Source organism: Bactrocera neohumeralis, chromosome 5 (genome assembly GCF_024586455.1).
Source record: "Bactrocera neohumeralis isolate Rockhampton chromosome 5, APGP_CSIRO_Bneo_wtdbg2-racon-allhic-juicebox.fasta_v2, whole genome shotgun sequence".
NCBI lineage: Eukaryota > Metazoa > Arthropoda > Insecta > Diptera > Tephritidae > Bactrocera > Bactrocera neohumeralis.
Genome location: NC_065922.1, coordinates 26,525,610 through 26,548,623, shown reverse-complemented (window position 1 = coordinate 26,548,623; position 23,014 = coordinate 26,525,610). Strand labels below are relative to the sequence as shown.

General features: G+C 33.7%; 1 protein-coding gene across 3 annotated transcripts in view; it reads left to right on the top strand.

Annotated features, from left to right (window-relative positions):
* The window catches only part of LOC126757993 (uncharacterized), a 62,160-nt gene that overhangs the window by 22,833 nt on the left and 16,313 nt on the right, over positions 1-23,014 (top strand). For 2 of the 3 annotated variants that reach the window (XM_050471945.1, XM_050471944.1), the window contains 4 exons: positions 8,863-9,014; positions 16,339-16,475; positions 16,552-16,657; positions 21,014-21,174. In XM_050471945.1, coding sequence (XP_050327902.1) covers positions 8,863-9,014; positions 16,339-16,475; positions 16,552-16,657; positions 21,014-21,174 — 556 coding nt within the window. Of the gene's footprint in view, positions 1-6,737; positions 6,835-8,862; positions 9,015-16,338; positions 16,476-16,551; positions 16,658-21,013; positions 21,175-23,014 lie in introns of those variants that run through there. The other variant, XM_050471946.1, reaches the window with a different exon arrangement.

Below are 23,014 nucleotides of genomic sequence, written 5' to 3'. Positions count from 1 at the left end.
TTTTTTCGGCGTGCCGTTGATGAAAAAAAAACACTATCCATCCGAATCACTTGAAATTTTAATATGGTGTTTATAAGATCAATATCTATCGTCGGGACTACGATCAAATTTTAATTTTAAGAACTTCGATTTTTTTCGATCTAAAACTTGTCCAAAAATAGCTGTTTTCATAGTTCCAGCGATTGCTGCACTCCCACTGATTAATAATTTATTTGGTTTTTATGTTTCAGATGTTCTGAAGAGTCAAAATCAACAACGGCACCGGGAGTCATTTTTTAAGATAGCTTTTTTTGGACCCCATTTTTAATATTGTTAAAAATTTTTTTATTTAACAAAAAACATATTTTTGTACTTTTCATAAGTGTATAAATAAACTGTAAAATTTTTAAATCGATTGCTCTTTTTGTAAACCTTAAAAAAATCCTGAAAACACCCTCAATTTAAGGGTTCTGTCAATAAATATGTACCATTTAGATTGACCACTTTTTGCCATTTTTCCGCTAGAGACATTATTCCATCAGTGTAAATTGAAATTTCGAAATTTCCAGAACGGAAGCGAGCGAACCATTGTTGTGCTATACGAACTGATACAGCATCGTCTCCGTAAACTTCACAAATTTCATTGATTTCCTTTTTTACACAAAAATTTCGAAATATAGCGCATTTCTACATTATTTTCACTCATTTTTAAACAACTGTAACTTTCAACTTCCCTGAATTTATTTTTGTTAAATTTTCGTTAAATGAAGCCTAAAATCTCACCTTTCCAACACTATATGGTAGGACGCAATGTGATTGGTAGCACTGGAGATATACGGCTGCAACGACATACATATATTGACAAAATACGAAAGGACTTTTTCGACTACCCATTATAAGAGCTAAGTTCATATCCATAGTAATCTATTGGCCATCAGCTGGATTTAACTTTTTAATGACATTCATTCGGTTAATTGGGTTTCAGTTATTTGTAAACAGAAATATTAAATCTTTGAGCTTAAAAGTTTGAAGTTTTAGCGATAATTTTTCCTAGAGACTAAAACTGTATCCAACAGGCAGCATGCAGGTATGCATTTAGCAGTAGTAAAAGACGAAAAGCTGACTATTTTGCTCTGCACTAAGGAGTTTTCCCCTCAAACATTTAATTGTATGTGCTAATTGATATGCAAAAATCTATACACAACTAAATAACGGCAAAACCGCTTAAAACTGTGTACTCCTATATAATATAGTACTCCTATATATTGTACATATGTAAGTATGTACATATACTCGTATACATATAGTAATAGCAAACTACCATCTTGCGGGCACTTAAACGTCGAATGGTCAGAATTTTCTAGCGTAAAGTGTAGTTAAATTTGTTTGCAAAATTCCAGTAAATTAAATTCATTCATTAAAAGTTCACAATATCTATGTACAGTATGTGAGTGTGTGTATATTTTCGATCCCATACAAACGGATGTAAAATGAGTCGGTATTTTATATATCATTTTACTTCAAACGAATTCAGAAGCTGGCCATCATTTGTCACTTAATTACTTTAAATGTACCGTAGACATACATATTTATATGTATATAATATATGTATAGTCATGTAGGTATATACTATAGTATAGATGCGTGCCAAATGTCATTTCATATCGTCATCTAGTCGTTGTTGTTTCTGGTCGATTGGATAATTAAATGTCTTCGCCCGTAGTAAAGTCGCTAGCTGTCCATTGAGTTCATCGTCTTCGGTGCTCATATGACCGATGAGAATTTTTTTAACCCATGAATACTGATTTGGCCTTGCACAGAATCTGTCAAACTTCTTTTTTTTTGTATCAGTAGAATATGTTTTCGTAGTAAAATATTGCTCTTTTAAAACACAGATTCCTCTATAAAATTTTTTATCAAAACATCAAAACTTGTGTTACTCAAAATGATATATCTCATGAACCAATCGAGCAACCCTGTACAATTTACATCAGGTTAGGTCTAACTATAAAATATATAGGTTCAATTTTAGTGGCTCCCACTCGTAGAAACGAGATAACCTTTTCAGTCTTTTCCGTCATTGTACTATAAATGCCACATTAAATGAGTACGCTTATTGTTTTAGGGTATATTGCGTTTTAGTCGTCGAACAATTTTACCATAACATTTAAGACCCCTTCCCTGCTGATTTAACTTTTACTCTTTTCTAATAGATTTAATATTTTCCACCAAATCAACTCTTGCCTTCATAACATTGAGAGTACGAAGACAAGAAATACATACATATGTACACGGTACATATTGGGTAGTCGAAAAAATCTTTTCGTATTTTGTCTATAGATATCGTTGCAGTCGTACATCTCCATTGCTACCAATCACATTGTGTTATACTATATAGTGTTGGCAAGGTGAGATTTTAAGCTTCATTTAACCAAAAAACAAATAAAATTCGGAGAAGTTGAAAAAAGTTACAAAATGGTACATATTTGTTCATTATTATAAATAAAAAAAATAATTTGAAGTTTGATTAGAAATACGAAAAGACTTTTCCGACTACCCAATATATTCATAGATTTCATTCGGGTTGAATGAGAGGGGCACGAGCACGTTGTCATATTTCACATTCATGAACTAAATGTGAATTAAAACAAAACGGTTAAAAATTGTTAATAGATATTCAAAACAACCGGATTTGTTATTTAATGAAAGAGATAAAAATATTATAATAAGAAAAACAACAGCTTCAGATTGGCCGTTCATATAGTCAAGCAGTATCTACGAGTTTTTAATTAAATTGTTTACTGCAATAATAGTGTCGCACAAGCTGATTAAAAAGTCAGAAGTGAAGCTCATACTGGCGCTAGATTCATTGTTGGTACTGTCTTTCCAAGCGTGAGCGTCTTCTGCTTATTGTCACGATTGGTTTTATATTCATAGCGACCTTCGTGCCGTAAGACAATTATAGCTGCTCGCTTAGAATGTTTGATTGTAATGAGACGTCATTCGAGTGAATTAGTTTAAATTATATTATGACAGAGGGGTTTCAGAACTTTTAAGGGCTCCTTTGGGGATTTTGAATCCCATTTTTTGTTTTGAGATAGATATAATAAAATCTGAGATTAGATATTTCTTCATGTCATTCCCAAAAGGTTCTGAAATATTATTATACTAATTAGAACAAATAAGGAAGAGCTAAGTTCGGGTGTAATCGAACATTTCATTTTGGTGAACAAAACTATTATATCCTGTAGAAACATGTTGTAAGAGTATAAAAATGCTATACATGCCTTAGCGGACTTCTAATAAAAAAGCTCTCTTAGCAGTGATGCGACTAATGCCGGTGTTAGTTGTTGTTATTTGGTTTGCTTCTATAAATTTGTTCGTAAAAGTTTTGTGAGAAATACATATGTACATATGTATGTACATCTGTAGCTACATATGAGCGGCAAATATTCTCGAAAGCTGTTAAACAATTCGCTCCGGGTTTCACAGAATGGGAATTGTAGATGTGTTTTATTTCGGTTCGAAATGTAGATTAATTTTGGGGTTTTATTTAAACATACATACATATAACTAATGAACTTTTGATAACCGAGTAAATAGTATAATTTCCATCATTTTTGGTTTGTTTTGGTTATGTTTGTATAAATGTAGCGCATATATTTGTTTTACTGTACTAAAAAGGGCTCAAAGTCAACACATGCTGGAAGTAAGGCTTCACATAATCGCAATATTTAAGTTATCAACACGTGGTACATATGTATGTATGTAAGTATGTGTTTATATGTATGCAAGAATAGTTTTATTGCGCGTAAAATCAAACATTTTGCTCTCTTTTTTAATTAATTATACATTCATAGGTACATACTTATGTACATATGTACATAACAATAGGAAATATAGCGTTTTTATTCTCGCTTAATATGCATTAGCGTATGTACAAGCGGTATACTTATATGTTTTTTATAAATTTATGTACAATTTAGAGACGATTGTGTACATTTCCGTAATTCGTGTATTTAAGTTAATGCGTATAAATTCTCAGCATACATGAAAGTACACTGTACAAAAAACGCAAACTTTATTATACGTCTTTATCGCAATACTATATTATATATGTACATATACATATATTTTATAAATACATACATATATAGGTACTTTTATAATTATCAAATATTTAAACAAAGCCTTTGCATTGTTTGATACTGTGGATTTGTAGTTCAATTTTTATTATATATGTATGTATGTATAGGGTGATTCCATTTCAAGCTTCACTACTTTTTTTTAAAGAAAAAACATAGAAACTTCAAATTTAGTGGAGAGTATTTATTATCATTCGAAAGAACATTCTTTGGCTTTTATGTTTTGAAAATTATCTACTTCAAATGTTGGTCGCGGTTACGCTTCAGATGCCCTATCCGTTGAATCCAATTTTCAATGACTCGTTCGAGCATTTCGTCTAGTAACTAGCGAATGACACGCGTGATGTTTTGCTCCAAGACTTGAATCGAAGCGGGATTGTCCGCATAGACTTTAGACTTCACTTATACCATATGAAAATGTCGACCGGCCCGAAACGTAAAATTATCTGCTCACAATAAATCCATTGAATGATGTGATGTGTGGGAAGTGGCGCCGTCTTGTTGAAACGATGATTCCATCGGCCCACAAACCACAGTAAACCGTTTTTCTTCTGAATAAAAAGGCAGCTGTTGAATCTCTTCAGGTTGCTCTTCGTTTACAAACCCATTGAGCCGGAAATGAGTCCCATCGCTGAACAAAATTTGGCTCGAAAATGTTGGATCTTCTTGGAACTTTTCGACGGTCTTCAGTTCAAGCTGTATTTTGTACGCTTTCAATTTAAGATCTTGACGTTAAATGCGCCAAGTCGTTCCATATGTCAGTCCGAGTTACTGCGAACAGTGCCGAATCGAATAAAAAAAATTAAAAATTTTTCGATTTACGCTCGATCGCTGACAAGAAAAGATCCAATGTTGCTCCTTCTCCGTGGATAAAACTTAACAAAAAAGTATCTACTACAAGACATTGTCCGCATAATGACAATAAAAATGGCAATGTTTTAAACTTGAATTTTACCAAAATTTTACATTAAAGAATAAAGAAACGAGAGATTGCAGTGCATCAGTTTCTTTTGTCTGGAATAGTTTGTACGATTCCGCACTCCTCAATGCCTAACGAATCGAATACAGCTTAGAACAAAATGCGTTCTTCTTGATTGAGTCTGGAACAGTCTGAATGAATATGACCGATCCGTTTACCAAGTTGGAACACATGAGAGCTCTCTGTTAGTCTGGTAATATCAACTGGTTCTATTTTCAGACTTGGATTTGGTAAAATGTCGAAAAACTCAGACCTTAAAATTCGATTCATTTTTTTTATTGACATTAATATTTAGGAAACGGTGAAGTCTCTGATTAAACAGAGACTTCCGAGGTCTAACATAACAGTTATATTTATAACTCAGTTACTTGAAACCAAGCAAAATCAAATTTTTCATCCCCTAAAATGACTTCGGAGTAAATACTTATCTTTCCCGTTGTAAATAAAAGTGTTAATAAAAACGGTACAATCTGAAACTATTAACTGACCCTTTTCATATTCTTATTTTATTTTTTTTTCGGAAGAAGCAACACGTTGTCAATACATATGATGAAGCCATATATGTACATATATTCGTTTCGCAGTCCTTAAAGCTCTAAAGCAATCTCTCTGATTTCGGCCTTTTTTCTTCGTAAGACAAATTCTCTGATTTTGCATAGACATATATGTATATGTATATATTGTAAAATTTATTCGTTTATATTTTATTTACTTATTTAAAATTATCAAAAAACTTCCTCGAATTTTATATTTCTCTTCTTGGTATTCGCTTAAATCTCATTACTAAAGATCGCTGTACTCTACATCTGGCGATATTTGCAATGTGACGTCTGTGCAGCAACAAGTGTGGTCAACTTAATATCAATATTATTATCTCTTTGGCCACACATGCGCATGCATTAATGATTATATGTATGTATGTTGCTCACGAATCCCCAATGAATTGTATTTTGATCTCAAGTACGCTGGGGCGTATGAGTGATGTGCATTTGTGTGTACAATCAAAACATATGCCATTTGACGAATTTCGCAAGCATTAAACAGACGTACATACATACATATATACATGTATACATTTAGATTTGTGTGGTTGAAATGTAATAATTTCGAATCCACTTGTCATTTGCGCAAATGTCACATACTCCGAAATCGCTGCACGTCAGTGGGAACGCATGAAAAGTTCAATTGATAACAAGTTTTCTACGAATTGCATTCTTTATCTCCCTTTTTTTAAATATAAACAAATGCGAATTAAGCAACTTTATTACGTTTAAGTTATTGTCTCAATGAAAGCCTATTGATGGTATGAGTGCAATTTCCGGAGTCCCAGGAAAATGGTGCTTTTTCGTATGTTTTTCCTTTCGGTTATGGATTCTGGGTAATCTGATTAACGTAAATGATAGATGACAAGTTATTATGCGATTTATAAATGCTTATTTGTATTTACACAATAATACAGTTGTTTGTACAAATTACTAGTATTTATGCTTTTCCAGTTCACACTCGTTTATATAAATACTTGCCTCGGTTTGTGTATGAATCTTTCTTAATCTTCACTTTAAACTTATCTGTTATTAATGAGAGATTATAAAGGCACCACTTCAGTCCGAATTTTATAATTAGTTAGACAAAGCTTTAGTCTATTGAAGTTTCTTCTCGACTGCCTAGTGAATAACTTTCTTACAAACACTTTCTCTCATAAGTATATAATATGCTGTCCAGATTACAATGGTAATTACTTATTTATATAATTATTACGCACTTTTGCGGTGGAAAATGTGTTTGTTGATTAAGTTTATCAAGTTATTGTGTTGAAAAAGTAAAAAATTTAACCAGATAAAAAAAAACAAGAGTTCCATGGAAATTTGCTAAATCGATATTTTTTTATTTTTACCAAGGCATTTTAAGACTTCGAATTCAAGTGATTTCAGAGAAGTACAAAGTTACCTAAAAAAGGAAAAAAAACAAGGGAAGTGAACTTAAAAAGTCGACCACACAATAATGTCAGAATGTTTGAAGAGTGGAAAAACGTTCATTTGTGCTGCACCAAAGCTTAAATACCCTTCAAAAGTGCATTTCTCATAGCATAAAAGAACTTTATTTTGATTTTGACCGTTTAGTGCGTATGAAAGCTTTGGTATATGATATAGTGATCGGATCGAAAAAAATTTGTCTCGGAGATTGTGGCGCATACTTAGACAATAACGATTCGTGAAGATATCTGGTTAAATAATAAGTTCTTCATACATGGTTTTGATTTTGATCGATCAATTTGTATGACAGCTCTATGGTATAGTGCTCCGATATCAGTGGTTCTGACAAATGAGTACTTATTGGCGAGAAAAGGTCGTGTATCAAGCAACTTATCGATATGAGTCTGAGGGATTAGTGGGAATTGACTGAGGGATTAGTTCGAATATATACAGTTGGACTAACGGACAAGGCTAATTAGACTCAGCGCATCATGCTGATCTTGTGTATCTATACTTCATAGGGGCGTCGACATTTCCTTCTGGGTGTTACAAACTTCGTGGCAAACTTAATATACCCCGTTCAGAGTATAAAACAATTTCTTGGATCAAATTAGCTTTTACTATTTAACATACCTTGGCGGTCCGATAAGTATTTAGTCTACAAAAGAAATGTTGTAAATATTGTGACATATTTCTCACTTTGCAGTGCTCCAACTGTTTAAACCGCCTGAAGAGGGGTGCAAAATAGGCAACGTTCGATTCAAAGTCTGGAAAGTGACTATTTAAAGTTTAGGGCAAAAAAAATTACACGAGGTCAAATAGATCCAAGAATTCGGTTTAAGCTCGAGGTAATCTATATAGATCGCATTTATGAATACTAAAAAATCGCAAATAAAAAAGTTAATCCTTGCTGAGAAGCGTAACCTTTTTTTGTCCGGGGTGAGCTACCGCGAACTAGCAAATGAAATGTTGCTTCGCTAGGCACAGAGCTTGGACAACATTTATCATTTTTTTTTAGTAGAAGCTTGGAATTATGTTTCAAAAAAAATTGTTATTATACCCTACACACATCAAACGTATTACTACCAGTAACGAGACATGTATGTATTTATGAATATTATGTCGAAACGGTTCAGAAATTTAGAAAATCCGCTGAAAGCACTGAGAGTCATCTCGGCTGTGGCTTATAAAATGTGTATGGTTGGATTAAACATTATAATGCTTATATTGACTCAAAAAGAGTCTCTTTTGAAGGGGATAATAAATAAATATTAAAATGTGGGAAAATGTTTTTTTTTTGTCAGACCGGGTCAAATTTGATCACATGTAATACTATATTTTTTGAGTTCTATCATTTAAAATCCTATTTTTATATTAATAATAATATTTTTATTATAATATTATTTTTTAATAAATCGCTGTTGCTTACTTTTGTCGCACCATTTCCATAAGTACCGCCTTTTGCCTCAAATGCGTAAGCAAATGCATTCGTTTAATTGCCAGTAGATTCCAAGAACCCTTCAGCCATTAAACAATAAATTCATTGAACATTTCTCTTTATTGGAAATAAATAATACCATTTCCATTCTTGCAACCTTCACATTTATCAACCTGACCTACCCATTATTTTAAGTGTATTTAACCAATTAGCGGTACTTATAGGTGGTACAACACCACAACATAACACAGACTTATGTATGTATGTATGTATATAATTCATATGTGTACTTTTGTAGCTTAAGCTGACGACTAATTTCAGTTATTTCTTCCCATCATTTACTTTCAGTTGGCGAATAGCAATACTCTCCGTCGGCACAATACTGCTGCACGCGATCGCCACAGTGACGGTGGATGCGTCGGCTATAGCGATGGCGACAACAGCGGCGACAGTGCTGACAACGGTGGCGGCAACACCGTCATTGAACCCTTCAACGCCAGGTAAGTGCTTAGCACATGCTTACAGAATAAGCACGTGCGAAATAGCCGAACAGTAAATAAGTGTGGTTTATTTTTGCACTTTATTTACACGTCACTCAAACACAATAGGGTTATTCATGATCTGCTTTAGTGGTATTGCACTCATGGTGTTCATATGTATGTATGTATGTATGTACCTTTTAACTTTGTTATTTTTATTACAATGTTCAGTGAGCTAGAAAAGAAGGTTGGTTTACGAATTGATGCTAGTTTTTGTTTAAGAGAATCTGCTTATGCCCGTAATATCATATTGAATATCAGTTGGCTTCCTAGAAAAGCTTAACGCATATCCTAAAACGGTTCCTTTCTGAGAAGCCTATTTTCGCAAATACTCACCAAATGTCCATTGTGTCCTGAGATTGTGATTACGAGTCTGTAAAGACATGTATTTTTAAATGTCTAGCAATTATTGTCCTTTATTTGTCCTGTTTGAAATAAATCTGTTCTACAGTTTACTTCGTATCCATGTTATTCTTTTTATTTCAAGACCTTAAATGACTTCTTTATTTGTCTTTAAATTCTTCTTTTTTCGCTTGGAAGTTGTTAACAAAGCTAGACGAGGAGGGAGATGTGTATGTACATATGTATATATTTGATTGCTAAGAGAATATTTAATGCAACCATCATCGGGGGCTTTGAATTAATTTTAGTCTATTCAGCAGGATTGTTTCTGGGCGGAAGGTATTAGAAATCCATATATGTTAATAAAATGAATTAGCTTCTTATAACATCCATCTACCATTTGGAAGTATCATCAAATGTAAGAAGTTCTGTACCATATATGTATGTAAGTATGTCAAAGCGTTACGTATAAATAAAAATGTAAGGCTAGTTTCGTTGAGAGGCAAGGCTCCAGTTGTCTTGGGTTCTAAGCTCATCTACGGTTTGGCGAATTTCGCTTATGTATTCCTTGAATTTTTTATGACACCTTTTTATTTAATATTATATAAACGCCCGTTGAGCTGGCTAGACTGACAAAACAAAAAACATTTTTACGTATTTTAATATAAATCTATTATTGTTTTCGGTTACGGCTCATTTTTGAAATGCCATTTGCTTTGTATAGCTAACGTCTCTTCGCCTGTAATGATGCGTTTGCAGAATGTAGTGTCCTCAGCTAAATTGTCAAACAAAATGATGACAGTTTTGCCAAAGCTTCATGTCATGTCTTCGAAAACGTAGGACGGATAAAAGACAATCCAGTGAACTGTTCAGATATGCTGCTGGTTATGGTTTTGTCATACTTAGTGTGGTTTACTTACTCTGACATATGAAATGTTGTTTGCCTTAAGTGGTTTCAGTAATGGCAAACCTCTGTTATGGGTGACGCTATTGCATAGGACTTTAACTTAAGCAACACCTTAACATACCTTTTACACTTTTTTAATTTAAAATTTTGAATTTTGACTCCATAATTTGTACACTAATTACTTATATAGAAACTAAGTTCAATAAAACGTGAATAACCCTAACCTAAGAAATATGTAGATAAGAGTAAGCCGTTCTTACTTTAGAAATTTTGTTGTGGCGGCTTCGTTATTTTTAATCGTCACGAAAGAAGGTTGCCTTAATTTAGTAGAATGGATTGGTGGACCATCGGTTTTAGACTAATTTACTACATTGACTACTATAAATCTAGAAATTTCTTTATTTACTTATATGATGTTGTTGTTGATTGAGAAGTATTTACATATGTACATATGATTACGATTTTTGAACCCAATTGTAGAGTTCAAGATCTCAATTGTTGTGATTGATATCTGTGACCCTAGTGAAATCTCCCACAATTCCTTGAACTGTGCTTACATTTACATACCCGTCATTCCATAAATTTTCTCATTTGCAATTTTTATTGCAATCGCATAAACCAGAAAATGAGTAAATATATATATGTATATACATATGCACAATTATTTTTTATCGACACCTCGTGCATTTCAAAGGCCTTTCAGTGACATTCGCAGTTCACACATATTACCATATACATACTTAAATAAGAAATAGTGATATTTGTCCAGTTATGGAGCTGTCCGGTTAAGAGGATTGTCTTTATTGAGGAATTTCACTTTATATGTATATATACATACATATGTACATATACATATGCACATACTTGGATGCACCTACAGTTCTTGTGTTCTTGACATTTTGCGAGATTGCAATAAATCACCATTTGTTCATCAATTTCGACGTTTTCCTATTAATGAAACTTTTAATTTCTCATTCTATAAAATACCGTCATAACGGCGTTATAATTCCTACATCACCGACCGATTATCAATGTAATTTTATTGCTGTTGATTTGTTTACACTTTAGGTTTATTTACTTTATTAGTTTGTATGTACATATGTATGCCCGCAAAATCTCAGAATAGAAGAAAACATCGTAACAAATGTCAAATTACTGTTTTCAAAGAAATCCAATAGCTCTTGGCCATATTCAGGAGTGTGCCACTGTTTATGCGCTTGTAAGTACATATGTATATAAGTGTAATCATGTCATAAATGCCCCGTAGGAAAATTTATAAAGAATGTTTCTTGATTTTGATCAGAGCCAAGTTCTCCAACTACAATTCTTGATTGGTTTATCATTTGATCGGTTCATTTGTTTGCTATGCTATATTATCTTCCTTTTTCCTACAGGGTAAATTCGTATGTGCGAGTGCACCTTTCCAGAATATGTACATAGTGTGTATGTAACTTCGAAATTCGCTGTAATAATTCGAGTTTTCTGGTTTTGGTTTTGTATTTCATTCTGTCGTGCCGGTATGGTGCACCTGTCACTTTTCTAAGGCAATACAAGTGCTTATGTTCATATGTATGTACGGATAGTCCAGGTTTGTACATAAAGCGATATGAGGTTTTTCGTGTAGATGTTTAAATATTTTGCACGTTAAGTGTTAATTGTATTCCATGGAAGTGAAAAGTGTGAGATGTTGTTGTAGCATCGTAAAGTATTCCCCGAAAATATTGGAGCAATCAAAATAATATATGTATGTATGTATATTTATTTGTAATTACAAAGCCACACTTCTTTAATTTTATTGTTTATGTAGCAGTAAATTGCACGCTTAAGAAATAAAAGCCCGTCAACAATTGTTGAACTTCTGAAACAGCTGAGTGCTTTGTTCGCGCCATTATCAGAATTACTGGAGAAAATATAATAGTATTTACATACTTACATATGTATAATAAAATTCATTTAAACGAAGGGAAATATGTGACAATTAGGCATGTTCTGTAATTCACTGGAGTTCCACTAAATTCGATTCGAACATGTCATACGATTTGAAGTCTGAAAGTGTTTACCGAAATTTCGAGACAGTTTTATGCCCAGATTTTTTCGGAACTCCCGAACAGCAATATATGTTTTTGCCAATTTTCAGGTCATTTGATATAAGTCTAGCATTGAACCGTTTCATACCCAGAACATTAACCAGATTTTGGTCAGATCTTCTAACATGGTATTGTGTAAAAACTTCGTAGTCGACTGTCTTGTAAACGAATGAATCTACTGTATATTTTTTAGTGTTCGAAACTTCAAAATGTTTTTTCTACAACTCGCGTTTTTAATGTCAAAGCCCTTCATAACTTCACAACTACTGCACCAATTCTTTTGAAATTTTGAACAATATTTGGATATATCATTTACCTGGAAACTATTATCTAACGAATGGACCTTGGTGTTTTTTATATAGTGATACAATATCAAATTATGTGGAACACTGCAATCCTTCTGATATCCGTGAGACCTCCAATTAATTGATGAAATTGCTGAATCTTTATATCCTATACTGGATATATAAACTTTGCCTCGTAGTTTGTAAAGCCCGAAAGGCAACGTCGGTGACCCTATAAAGTATATGTATGTATATATTATCCCCAAAAAGTTGCTCATTTGTCGGAAACGTATATAGTAGTATATAGTGAAATTTTTCATTATGTACAGTTCTTATAGCTTGACATCTCCCATAACTGGACAAATTTCATGAACACATCCTTTCCTTTATTATTTTCGAATAAAATAATGTCTTATAACCGGACATTAGTACGTTCCAATGACCGGACAGGTACACTATTTTAGTAATATTTCGTTCAAACTATCTCTGATAAACGGACGGACTGACTTTAAGAATATATTTTAAACACATGTTTTTGCCACGCCCCCACATGCGGGCATTCTTTAGCCCAACAAAAACACTGCGACGGTGGGAGAAATTTCACTATTTATGCCATATAAACTGAACGATCAGAATCAAGTTCTTGTAAGGAAAAAAATTTTAATTCACAGATATCTTGCAAAAAAAATTGCATTTCGAGGTTCCCTACTTTTTTAAAGAAAAAATACATATACTTCAAATTTAGTGGAGAATGTTTATTATCATTCATTTTTTTGGCATTTATTTTTCTGAAGATTATCTCTTTCTAATGTTGGCCGCGGCTACATCTCAGATGGTCCATCCGTTGAGTCCAATTTTCGATTAATCGTTCGAGCATTCGACCGGTAACTGGCGAATGACACGCGTGGTGTTTTACTCCAAGACCTGAATCGGAGCGAGATTGTCCCATGCCAAACAATACTGAACAAAAATAACATGACAGCTTGACACGACTCACGCGTGATCTGTCATAAAGAGGCTATTGAAAAAAGAACCTATAGGTGTGGAGTTTACCATGAAAAAGCTCGCACATTAAACACAATTTTGAAACAGTTTTAAAAAAATTGTCTTTAAGTTTCAATGAGAAAATATAAGCGGAAATATCGAGATTCGATATAAATCCACTTTTAGAGCTATAGTTTCGCCAGTGTGTGATTTACTGCTAGATATTTCCTACTGGGCACTGTAACTTGCATCACAAATTGTATATAGTACATACATACAAGTATATACATATGTATATATATATAAGAAGCAATAATTAAATGGCAAATTATTTAAAGAGCTGCTTAATAATAATTATGATTACCGCTAAAAATTAACAATTTATTAAGTGTGAAAAGATACATCCATATGTACATATGTATTTATTTTAAAGCATCTTTTCCAATGCCTAGTACTTTTTGCATAAATATCTGTAGTGTAAGTATATGCATATGTATGTACCTATCTAATTTTGAAAGATGAACGGAAATTTCACCATTTATTCAATTAGTGAGTGCTGTGATAAATTATTTCGCATAAAGCCGGATCTTAGAGAATTGAAGCTTGGCTTGGAAATATTATTATAATTTTTCCAAAAATTCATAATTCTTTGAAACAAATCAATTACATACATGCATATACACATATGTACATATATTTAAACGTAATAATGCTTAGTCGAGCTTGCTTGATTAAGTGATGAAATACTTAATGGATTTTGTGAACTGATGTTATTAATACTCTGGAAGAGGCTCAATTAACTAAATTCTTGAGGTTTGTTGTTTACGAAAAGGAAATGAGAAATCATTACTTGTGGTCACTTGCCTTATACATGTACATATGTATGTATATACTTTCATATACATGTGTGCTATATATACATATGTATATATATATATATATATATACATATGTATGTATGTGTTGCTATATACAGGCATGTTTACAGTCAACGTTTACAAACACGTTTAAACTTAAAAGTAAGCCCTCGTCGTTAACAACGAATCGGGCAAATCTCTTATTGCGAACAGTGTGTATTGCCTCGAGGAATGAAAAAAGTGCCCCAAAAGAGCTAGGTAACATATTTTTCTTACTTTTTTTTACGAAAATATATGCTATTATTGCGGTTAGTAATCGCCCATTAATCATCCTGTGGATTTGGTGGTAATTTTCGTTCGTTTTAGGGAGTCATAAGCGAATCGCCTTCTCTTCTCGGTTGCAAGTTATATCGGCGAAAGCTTTTTAATATGCCTCGCGTAACATCCGCGAATGCAAAAAGTCGCTCAACAATATTCCAAATGTACAAATGAAATTCGAAATCTACTAAGTTAGACGCAAATTATAATAAATTATATTGAAACATGTGATAATTATATAATTAGCGCTAAATATTCTTTATAATTTGACTTCAACTATATGACTTTATGTTATGAAACATTTCAGGCCAAGTTATCTCAGTCAACAACTATAATTATTACCAGTGAGGCATTTAAGAAGAAATTTTGACAAAGTAGTCAGAAGTTCCTTAATAACCGGTTCTTTTTGTAAACTCAATTATTTCTCCTCGTGCCAAATGAATGAATAGGCACGGAAGCCGTTAAAGATCTAAAGTGATCACGCTTTCTATCGGAAAGATACATACATTCATATAAAAAATTGTCTAAGGCTTCCATATTTGGCGACCTTCGGTCAACTGACCTCATACGCTTTATATAAATCGATTGGGTCTGACTTTCGCGACGGAATATAGACTTTATATTGAAAAATCACATATTAATCAAATTTGACCCGGACTGATACAGTTCAATATGCAAATCTTTACTAGCGCCTTCAAAATAGGCACCTTTTGAGCTAATAAAAGCAACGCTTAATCTAATTTTCCATACACTTGACGAATTTTGGTTTTTTGGTTGCGGCAAATTTTTTGAGCGCCATTCGCTAGATTGTTGGACAGTTTGGACATCGTATTCATAAACCCATGTCTCGTCACTACATAGTAATAATTCGATTGACGAATGCAGGTTCCTCAGCTTCTTCCTCCACGTCGTTTGTGCAAGAGATTCAGGTTATTTGGTACGAGTTCAGCATTGACTCCCCTCATACTCAAAATATTAATTAAAGTATGTTAAGTCGATCTAATAGAGATGTTGAGGTCCTTTGTTATTTCAGTGAATCGTCAAAAAGACGATTTTAAAGTACTCTTTCTCTAATTTGTTCGATGTTATCGTCGTCAACAGAGGTCCAAGGACGTCAGTCATCAAAGACTTCTCGACCTTCACTGAACTCTATGTTAAATTCTTGGCCGCCAGACAAATCTTTCGTGTCGTATACAAATAGCTGCCAAATTCACTAAGTGACATTTGTATGAATATTGAATTTCACACTATTCACATAAAAAATGGTTGTATCAATCTGGGGAAAAAATTTTTCATTAATTCAGTTTGCACGCGGAGTAAATGGATCAGTCCGTGTCAATTTTGATCTTGTTATATCTATAGCCTGATGATGATTGCCTTCTCAATGCTAGTATATACCAGCTTCGATCTTCAAGTTCTGGAATTATTTTGTCACTGGTGCATTTGTCTAATATAATATTAACTTTCTATCGACTCTGTACTGTTACACCCATATTTATTTTGCAGGGTTTCTAAAACGGAGCATCCGAGTGGGATACAATGGCAACGCAGTTATAATATGCAAAACATTCGATCTATCAAACACGTGGTTTCATGAAACTACAAAAAATAAAACAAGCAATCCGCTAAATACTAACAAAAAGGTAAGTCCGTTTTGTTAATTTTTAAATTGTTTTGCACGAATTAAAAAAAAATATATATAATTTTTAATCATTCCAGATTTTAAATAACTATGCGGTGCTGCTCTTAAAATATATTAATCAAACCGGTATTTACCGATGCATGCAAGGTGCGGAAATTTTGAGCGAAACTATTTTGACAATTGGTAAGTATTTAAATATCTTTAGTTTTTAAAAATAAACTCTTTTAAATTTAAATTGTAACAATTATCAGAGAGACATATAGATTCACTAAATGATCGAGAAATGTAATGCCTTGAGAATTGATTCAAGCATTACCTTCTAAAATTAAAAAAGTCGCTTTAATATTTTATTTGATTTAAAAAATAATATTACTGACTTTCAGTTGCTTGATTGTAGATTTTCTTTATAAAAGGATAATCTCTTCAAAATTCCCACTAAATCTTAGTCAAAACTGTGAAACGTTTTTTTTAATTTATTAACCCTTTTAAAAGCTTTAAGCTTCCAACACCAAAATTTAAAATATTGTGCTCTACATTGGTCCAGATTTCTAGGCTAAATAAATAAGATATTTCAACATTATTCATCATTCTTCTACCGCATCCAAGATGTATCAGCTTAGGCTCTGCATTGCTTGTCAGCTGGACCTCCGAATGCGAATTCAGGGTTGCATAAGTGAAATATATAACGGAAAATATTTTTTTTTAAATATAATAATCAGATTAATCACAAAGGTTATAATGTAATTTTGGGTATTATTAAAAGTTCAAGTTCAAGCTCATACTCATATGCAGTATATAAGAACGTACAAGGTAATTTCCAAAGTAAACAGGACCTTTTGAATCTAGCGCCCCCTGGTGGCGCCATCTAGTGTCGACTGATGAGTTAGAATTTGCTATCTTTACTGATTGTCCAGTGAGAATTGCATGACATTTCATAGATTGGAAGTGAAGTTATTGCGGTTTAAGTCTCAGTATCTTAAAAATTGGTAAAACTTATACCGAAACGTTTCAATTGATGAAAGAAGTTTATGGCGATGATTGCCTTATCCCGTGGCAAAGTGCACGAGTGGTTTCAACGTTTTCAAAGTGGTCGTGAGAACATAAATGACGATCAACATTTGGGCCAATCAAAATCCGTGATCACCGGAAATTCCATTGAAACTGTGCGTGAATTCATCAAAAATCAGCCGAAACCATCATTGAAATTCATGGAAATGGAATTGAACATCTCCAAAACATCGATTTATCGCATTTTGACCGAACATTTGGGCTTACGAAGGGTGTGTGCACGGTTTGCTCCGCACAAATTGACTAACGACCAAAAATTGCTCAGAATTATCTCATCTATCGACGCTTGTGACCGATTATTTGACCAAAAATCACATTTTAATCATTAGCCACTCCCCGTATTCACCTGATATGGCACTGTGCGACTTCTTCCTTTTCGGAAAAAAGCATTTTCCCATGAAAGGAAAGCGTTATGCAGACGTAGAGGCCATTCAAAAGGCTTCCACCGGCATACTGGCGGCCATGCCGACCAACGAGCTAAAACACTCGTTCGACATGCTTTTGGACCGTGCAAAAAGCTCTATTGGAGCAGAAGGAGACTATTTTGAATAAAATAATATTTTGCCGAAAAAACCATTTGCTCTGTTTGTTTTTTCTTTTAAGTCCTGTTTACTTTAGAACACACCTTGTATTACGTAGTGTTTCTTATCTTCATTAAATAAATTTCGTGCTTGACATTTTTATACTCTCGCAACAAAGTTGCTAAGGAGAGTATTATAGTTTTGTTCACATAACGGTTGTTTGTAAGTCCTAAAACTAAAAGAGTCAGATATAGGGTTATATATACCAAAGTGATCAGGGTGACGAGTAGAGTTGAAATCCGGATGTCTGTCTGTCCGTCCGTCCGTCTGTCCATCCGTCCGTGCAAGCTGTAACTTGAGTAAAAATTGAGATATGATGATGAAACTTGGTACACGTATTTCTTGGCTCCATAAGAAGGTTAAGTTCGAAGATGGGCAAAATCGGCCTACTGCCACGCCCACAAAATGGCAAAACCGAAAACCTATAAAGTGTCATAACTAAGCCATAAATAAGGATATTAAAGTGAAATTTGGCACAAAGGATCGCATTAGGGAGGGGCATATTTGGACGCAATTTTTTTGGAAAAGTGGCCCCGTCCCCTACTAAGTTTTTTGTACATATCTCGGAAACTACTATAGCTATGTCAACCAAACTCTATAGAGTCGTTTCCTTCAGGCATTTCCATATACAGTTCAAAAATGGAAGAAATCGGATAATAACCACGCCCACCTCCCATACAAAGGTTATGTTGAAAATCACTAAAAGTGCGTTAACCGACTAACAAAAAACGTCAGAAACACTAAATTTTACAGAAGAAATGGCAGAAGGAAGCTGAATCCAGGCCTTTTTTAAAAATTGAAAGTGCGCGTGGCCTCGCCCACTTATGGACCAAAAACCATATCTCAGGAACTACTCCACCGATTTCAACGAAATTCGGTATATAATATTTTCTTAACACCCTGATGACATGTACGAAATATGGGTGAAATAGGTTCACAACCACGCCTTCTTCCAATATAACGCTATTTTGAATTCCATCTGATGCCTTCTCTGTATAATACGAGTATAAACATTAGGAACCAATGATGATAGCGGAATAAAACTTTACACAAATACGGTATTTGAAAAATATGTAAATGACGGATAATGAAATCTCGATTATCACTTTATCATGCGAGAGTATAAAATGTTCGGTGACACCCGAACTTAGCCCTTCCTTACTTGTTATTATTGTTCTTTTGTCAAAATAACGAAATAAAATTCTACGCAAATGCGGCTTATCGTCACATTTTGGCACCATAAAAAAAATCCTGAATATTTTCTAACTATAAAATTAACACTGTGCTTATATACGCATTATATTAATCAACTTTTGAATTTTTTTAAACATAGTGAGCATCGAGTACAAACACAGATTATAGCGATATTTCAGTCGTTATGATTTTTGTTGTAAAATTTTTCGGTTGCTTCAAAAATAAGTTGCAGTATCGGCGAATACCGCTTCGTTTCAGCGAGTATTTTCATGAGGTCTGAGAATATAAAGAAATCCCTCAGGCTTAATTTGTAAATAATTTGTGTGTAATGGGGCCAACTTCCAAGATAGTGTGTTACGGACTTATTCCTTTCTATATAGACGCCATAACTTTGGTTTATTCGGTTCATCGCAATACAAAACATAGATAGATTGTACTGATAGATTGTTTCGTATTTCTATTTCGTATAATTTTTTTATATTTATAATGAACTTTAATACACCAAATATGCATCATTTTGGTGGACCGCTTTTTGCCATTTTCACGCTAGAGACATTATTCCATCAGCGTAAAACTTTTCTGGTTTCTCGCCGAAAAACTTCGACAAGTAATTTACACAGGCTTCTCTTGAAGCCAACTTTACTCCATTAAGGGAGCTCTACATTGACCGAAACAAACGGTAGTCCGATGGTGCACGGCAAAGTCTATATGGTGGATGCATCAAAACTTCTCAGCCAAGCTATCCCAGTTTTTGCCGAGTCATCAAAGATGTGTGTAGTCTAGCGTTGTCCTGATGGAAGACGAAGCTCTTTCTGTTGATCAGTTCTGGCTGTTTTTTTCGATTGCTTGCTTCATTCTCATCAGTTGTTGACAGTAAAATGTAGAAACAATCGCTCGGCCAGGCTGGAGCAGCTCATAGTGGACGATTCCTTTCCAATTCCACCAAACACTCAGCATAACCTTTCGAGGCGTCAATCCTTGCTTTGCGACCATTTGTTGAGCTACATTACGCTTGGACCCTGATCTTTTTCGCACATTTTTGTCGTATTTGAACCACTTTCCGTCTCCTGTTACTATTCGCTTCAGAAATGGTTCGATTTCATTTCGTTTCAGCGAAGAATCGCAGATGTTAATTCGGTCCATTATTTCACACATTTTTGAACAGCTGTAACTTTTTTTCAACTTCCCCGATTATAATTTTTTGTTAAATGAAGCTTAAAATCTCACCTTTCCCACACTTGATGGTATTGTCATAATGTGATTGGTAGCACTGGAGATATACGATTGCAACATCTATTGACTATTGACTTTTTCGACTACCCAATATATAGATGCCATAACTTTGGTATATTCGGTTCATCGCGATAAAAAACATACGAAATTCTTTTTTATATATTTATTTATCTTTTTTTTTCAAAATATCAAGATCTGTGTCAATCAAAAATCTCACGAACCATGTGCCGACAGCCACAAAACATACATATGTATAAAAAAAGTTCAATTTTAGCGGTGTCTAATAGTTGGTATTACTTACCAGCCTGACTGTTAAATGTTATTTGTAAGCATCAATTATTTATATTTATACACACATATCCTTTTCAAGGTGCAAAACTTGTTTTATTTTCCGATAAAATTTTCATTCTTGTATTTAAAATATATTTTAATCATAATTTAATCATTTAACCATTGCTTTTAGCTGAATCAGACTTAACATCGCCGGAGAAAATACAAATTGGAACCGGTGATGACGCTGCACTTGTTTTCGTCCATGACAGCAATATCAACAACATTGGTTACACCAATAAAACATTATATCATGACTACAGCGATAATAGAGACGAGAAAATCGATAAAATTGTAAGTATATAAAAAGCATAGACATACTTATGTAAATACATATATTAAATTAGCAATAAAAAGTTTAATACTCCCAATTCTTACGAATGTAATGTCTACACGACTGATTGCAGTTCAACAGCAATACGTCAAGCGTAGTAGTATCTGATTTAGCAACAACCGATGTTGGCAAAGTGTCAACTTTTCAAACAAAAATATTAACCAACTTAAACACACACATTCACAAGTACAACTATACACACATACGGTTGCATCGAAAAAAACCCATAAAATTTATAGATATGTATTTCAGACGGCGGAGAAGTGACGCAGCAAGTTTTGCTTTATGCACTCAACCGATGCGAGACAAGTGCTGCAAGTGCATACTACAAATTCATAAAAGCTGGAACGTATCACACTGTAGACGGGTTATTTTTATGGTTAACTGGCCGCCATAAAAAAGCTCTTTTTGAAAATTTTTAATTTTAAAATTTAGAAACAGTCTGCGCTTTATTAGTTCGGCAAACTAAGTGATCCAATACATTATCTATAGAATTAACCTGTAAGGGTATGGAAGGGTTATATAGTACTTAAGCGGGAACCAAAGTCTATTTTTCTTCGTTGCTTCCATTTGTTAACCTTTTTTGACTTTCCAGGTTCTAAGTTGAGGATTATTATTTTCTTTCGAAAAACACATTTAAGAAATTTGCTCAGGAAAATACTTTCAAACCTTGATCACTTCGGTCTCATGACAACGAACGGTCGTTTTACCAGTATAGAACTTTCTTTGATTAGTATGTGTCTGATTATTTTTGGATACGAAATCCAGCTAATAGTAGTCGCCTCTCTATAAACAAGAACAGGCTGTTACAACAGGCTGAGGTGTACTTCAGACGATGAGTGGCTACTTTATCCACTGACATTTCACAAAAATACTTTATTTTCGAAAGCTGCTGGCGCCATATTTGCTATATAATTTTTATACGAATTTGTCAAAGATATACTCTGCAGTACAAATAATTTTACATCAAATCGCATACTTCCAGGGATAAATTATATTAATTTCTCTCCGTGCCTTAAAAAATCTTCTGTGTGTGTCAGCCATTGGTTAGAGCCCTCTTCAGCGTTGATCCGACCATGGCTACAAAAGTCTTTACATTTGACCATACACTCACACATACATATGTACATCTAAATATGACTGCTGGCCGAGTTGAGCTGCAGTGGGCATTGAACGTCCTCCGCTGCATACCATTCGCAATTTTTTCCAAGCATTGTTGCTTATGCTTTGCACATCTCCGACGCATATATTGTTGGTATGCATGTACGCTTGTGGTATGTGATATTCTCAGTATTGTTTGCACATTAAGTCAACAATACTTGGACCGACCAAAAGCGGAGTATTTGGTTGGAACAAAATTAAGAGTAGAACATAATAAGGAATATATGTATGTATGTATATAGGGATATGTATAGGCAACAACAAGTAGTACACACGCGCGTACAGCGGTGCACCTCAAAGCAAAAAATGCAAATAAATACATACATACAAACATGTTTATTTTTCCTGATTTAAAGAGTTTCAAGTTGCAGTTGCAGTGCTTCCACATGTGCAGAAATACATATGTAAGTGTGCATGTAAAAGTTACACTAGCAGTCAGGTGAAGGTTTATATAATGGGGTTAGTTCACTTGAAAGACGAAAAAACGCATTTTTTTGTGAATTGTTTTAAGAGGAATTTTACCTAATAAATAAAAAGCATTAGATTATCCTATTAAAGTTAAACAATTTCTGTAAGAACTTTATGACAGCATAATCGAAAATCAGCTGTTGACTTTAGTTTAGGAATTTTGATTGTGAA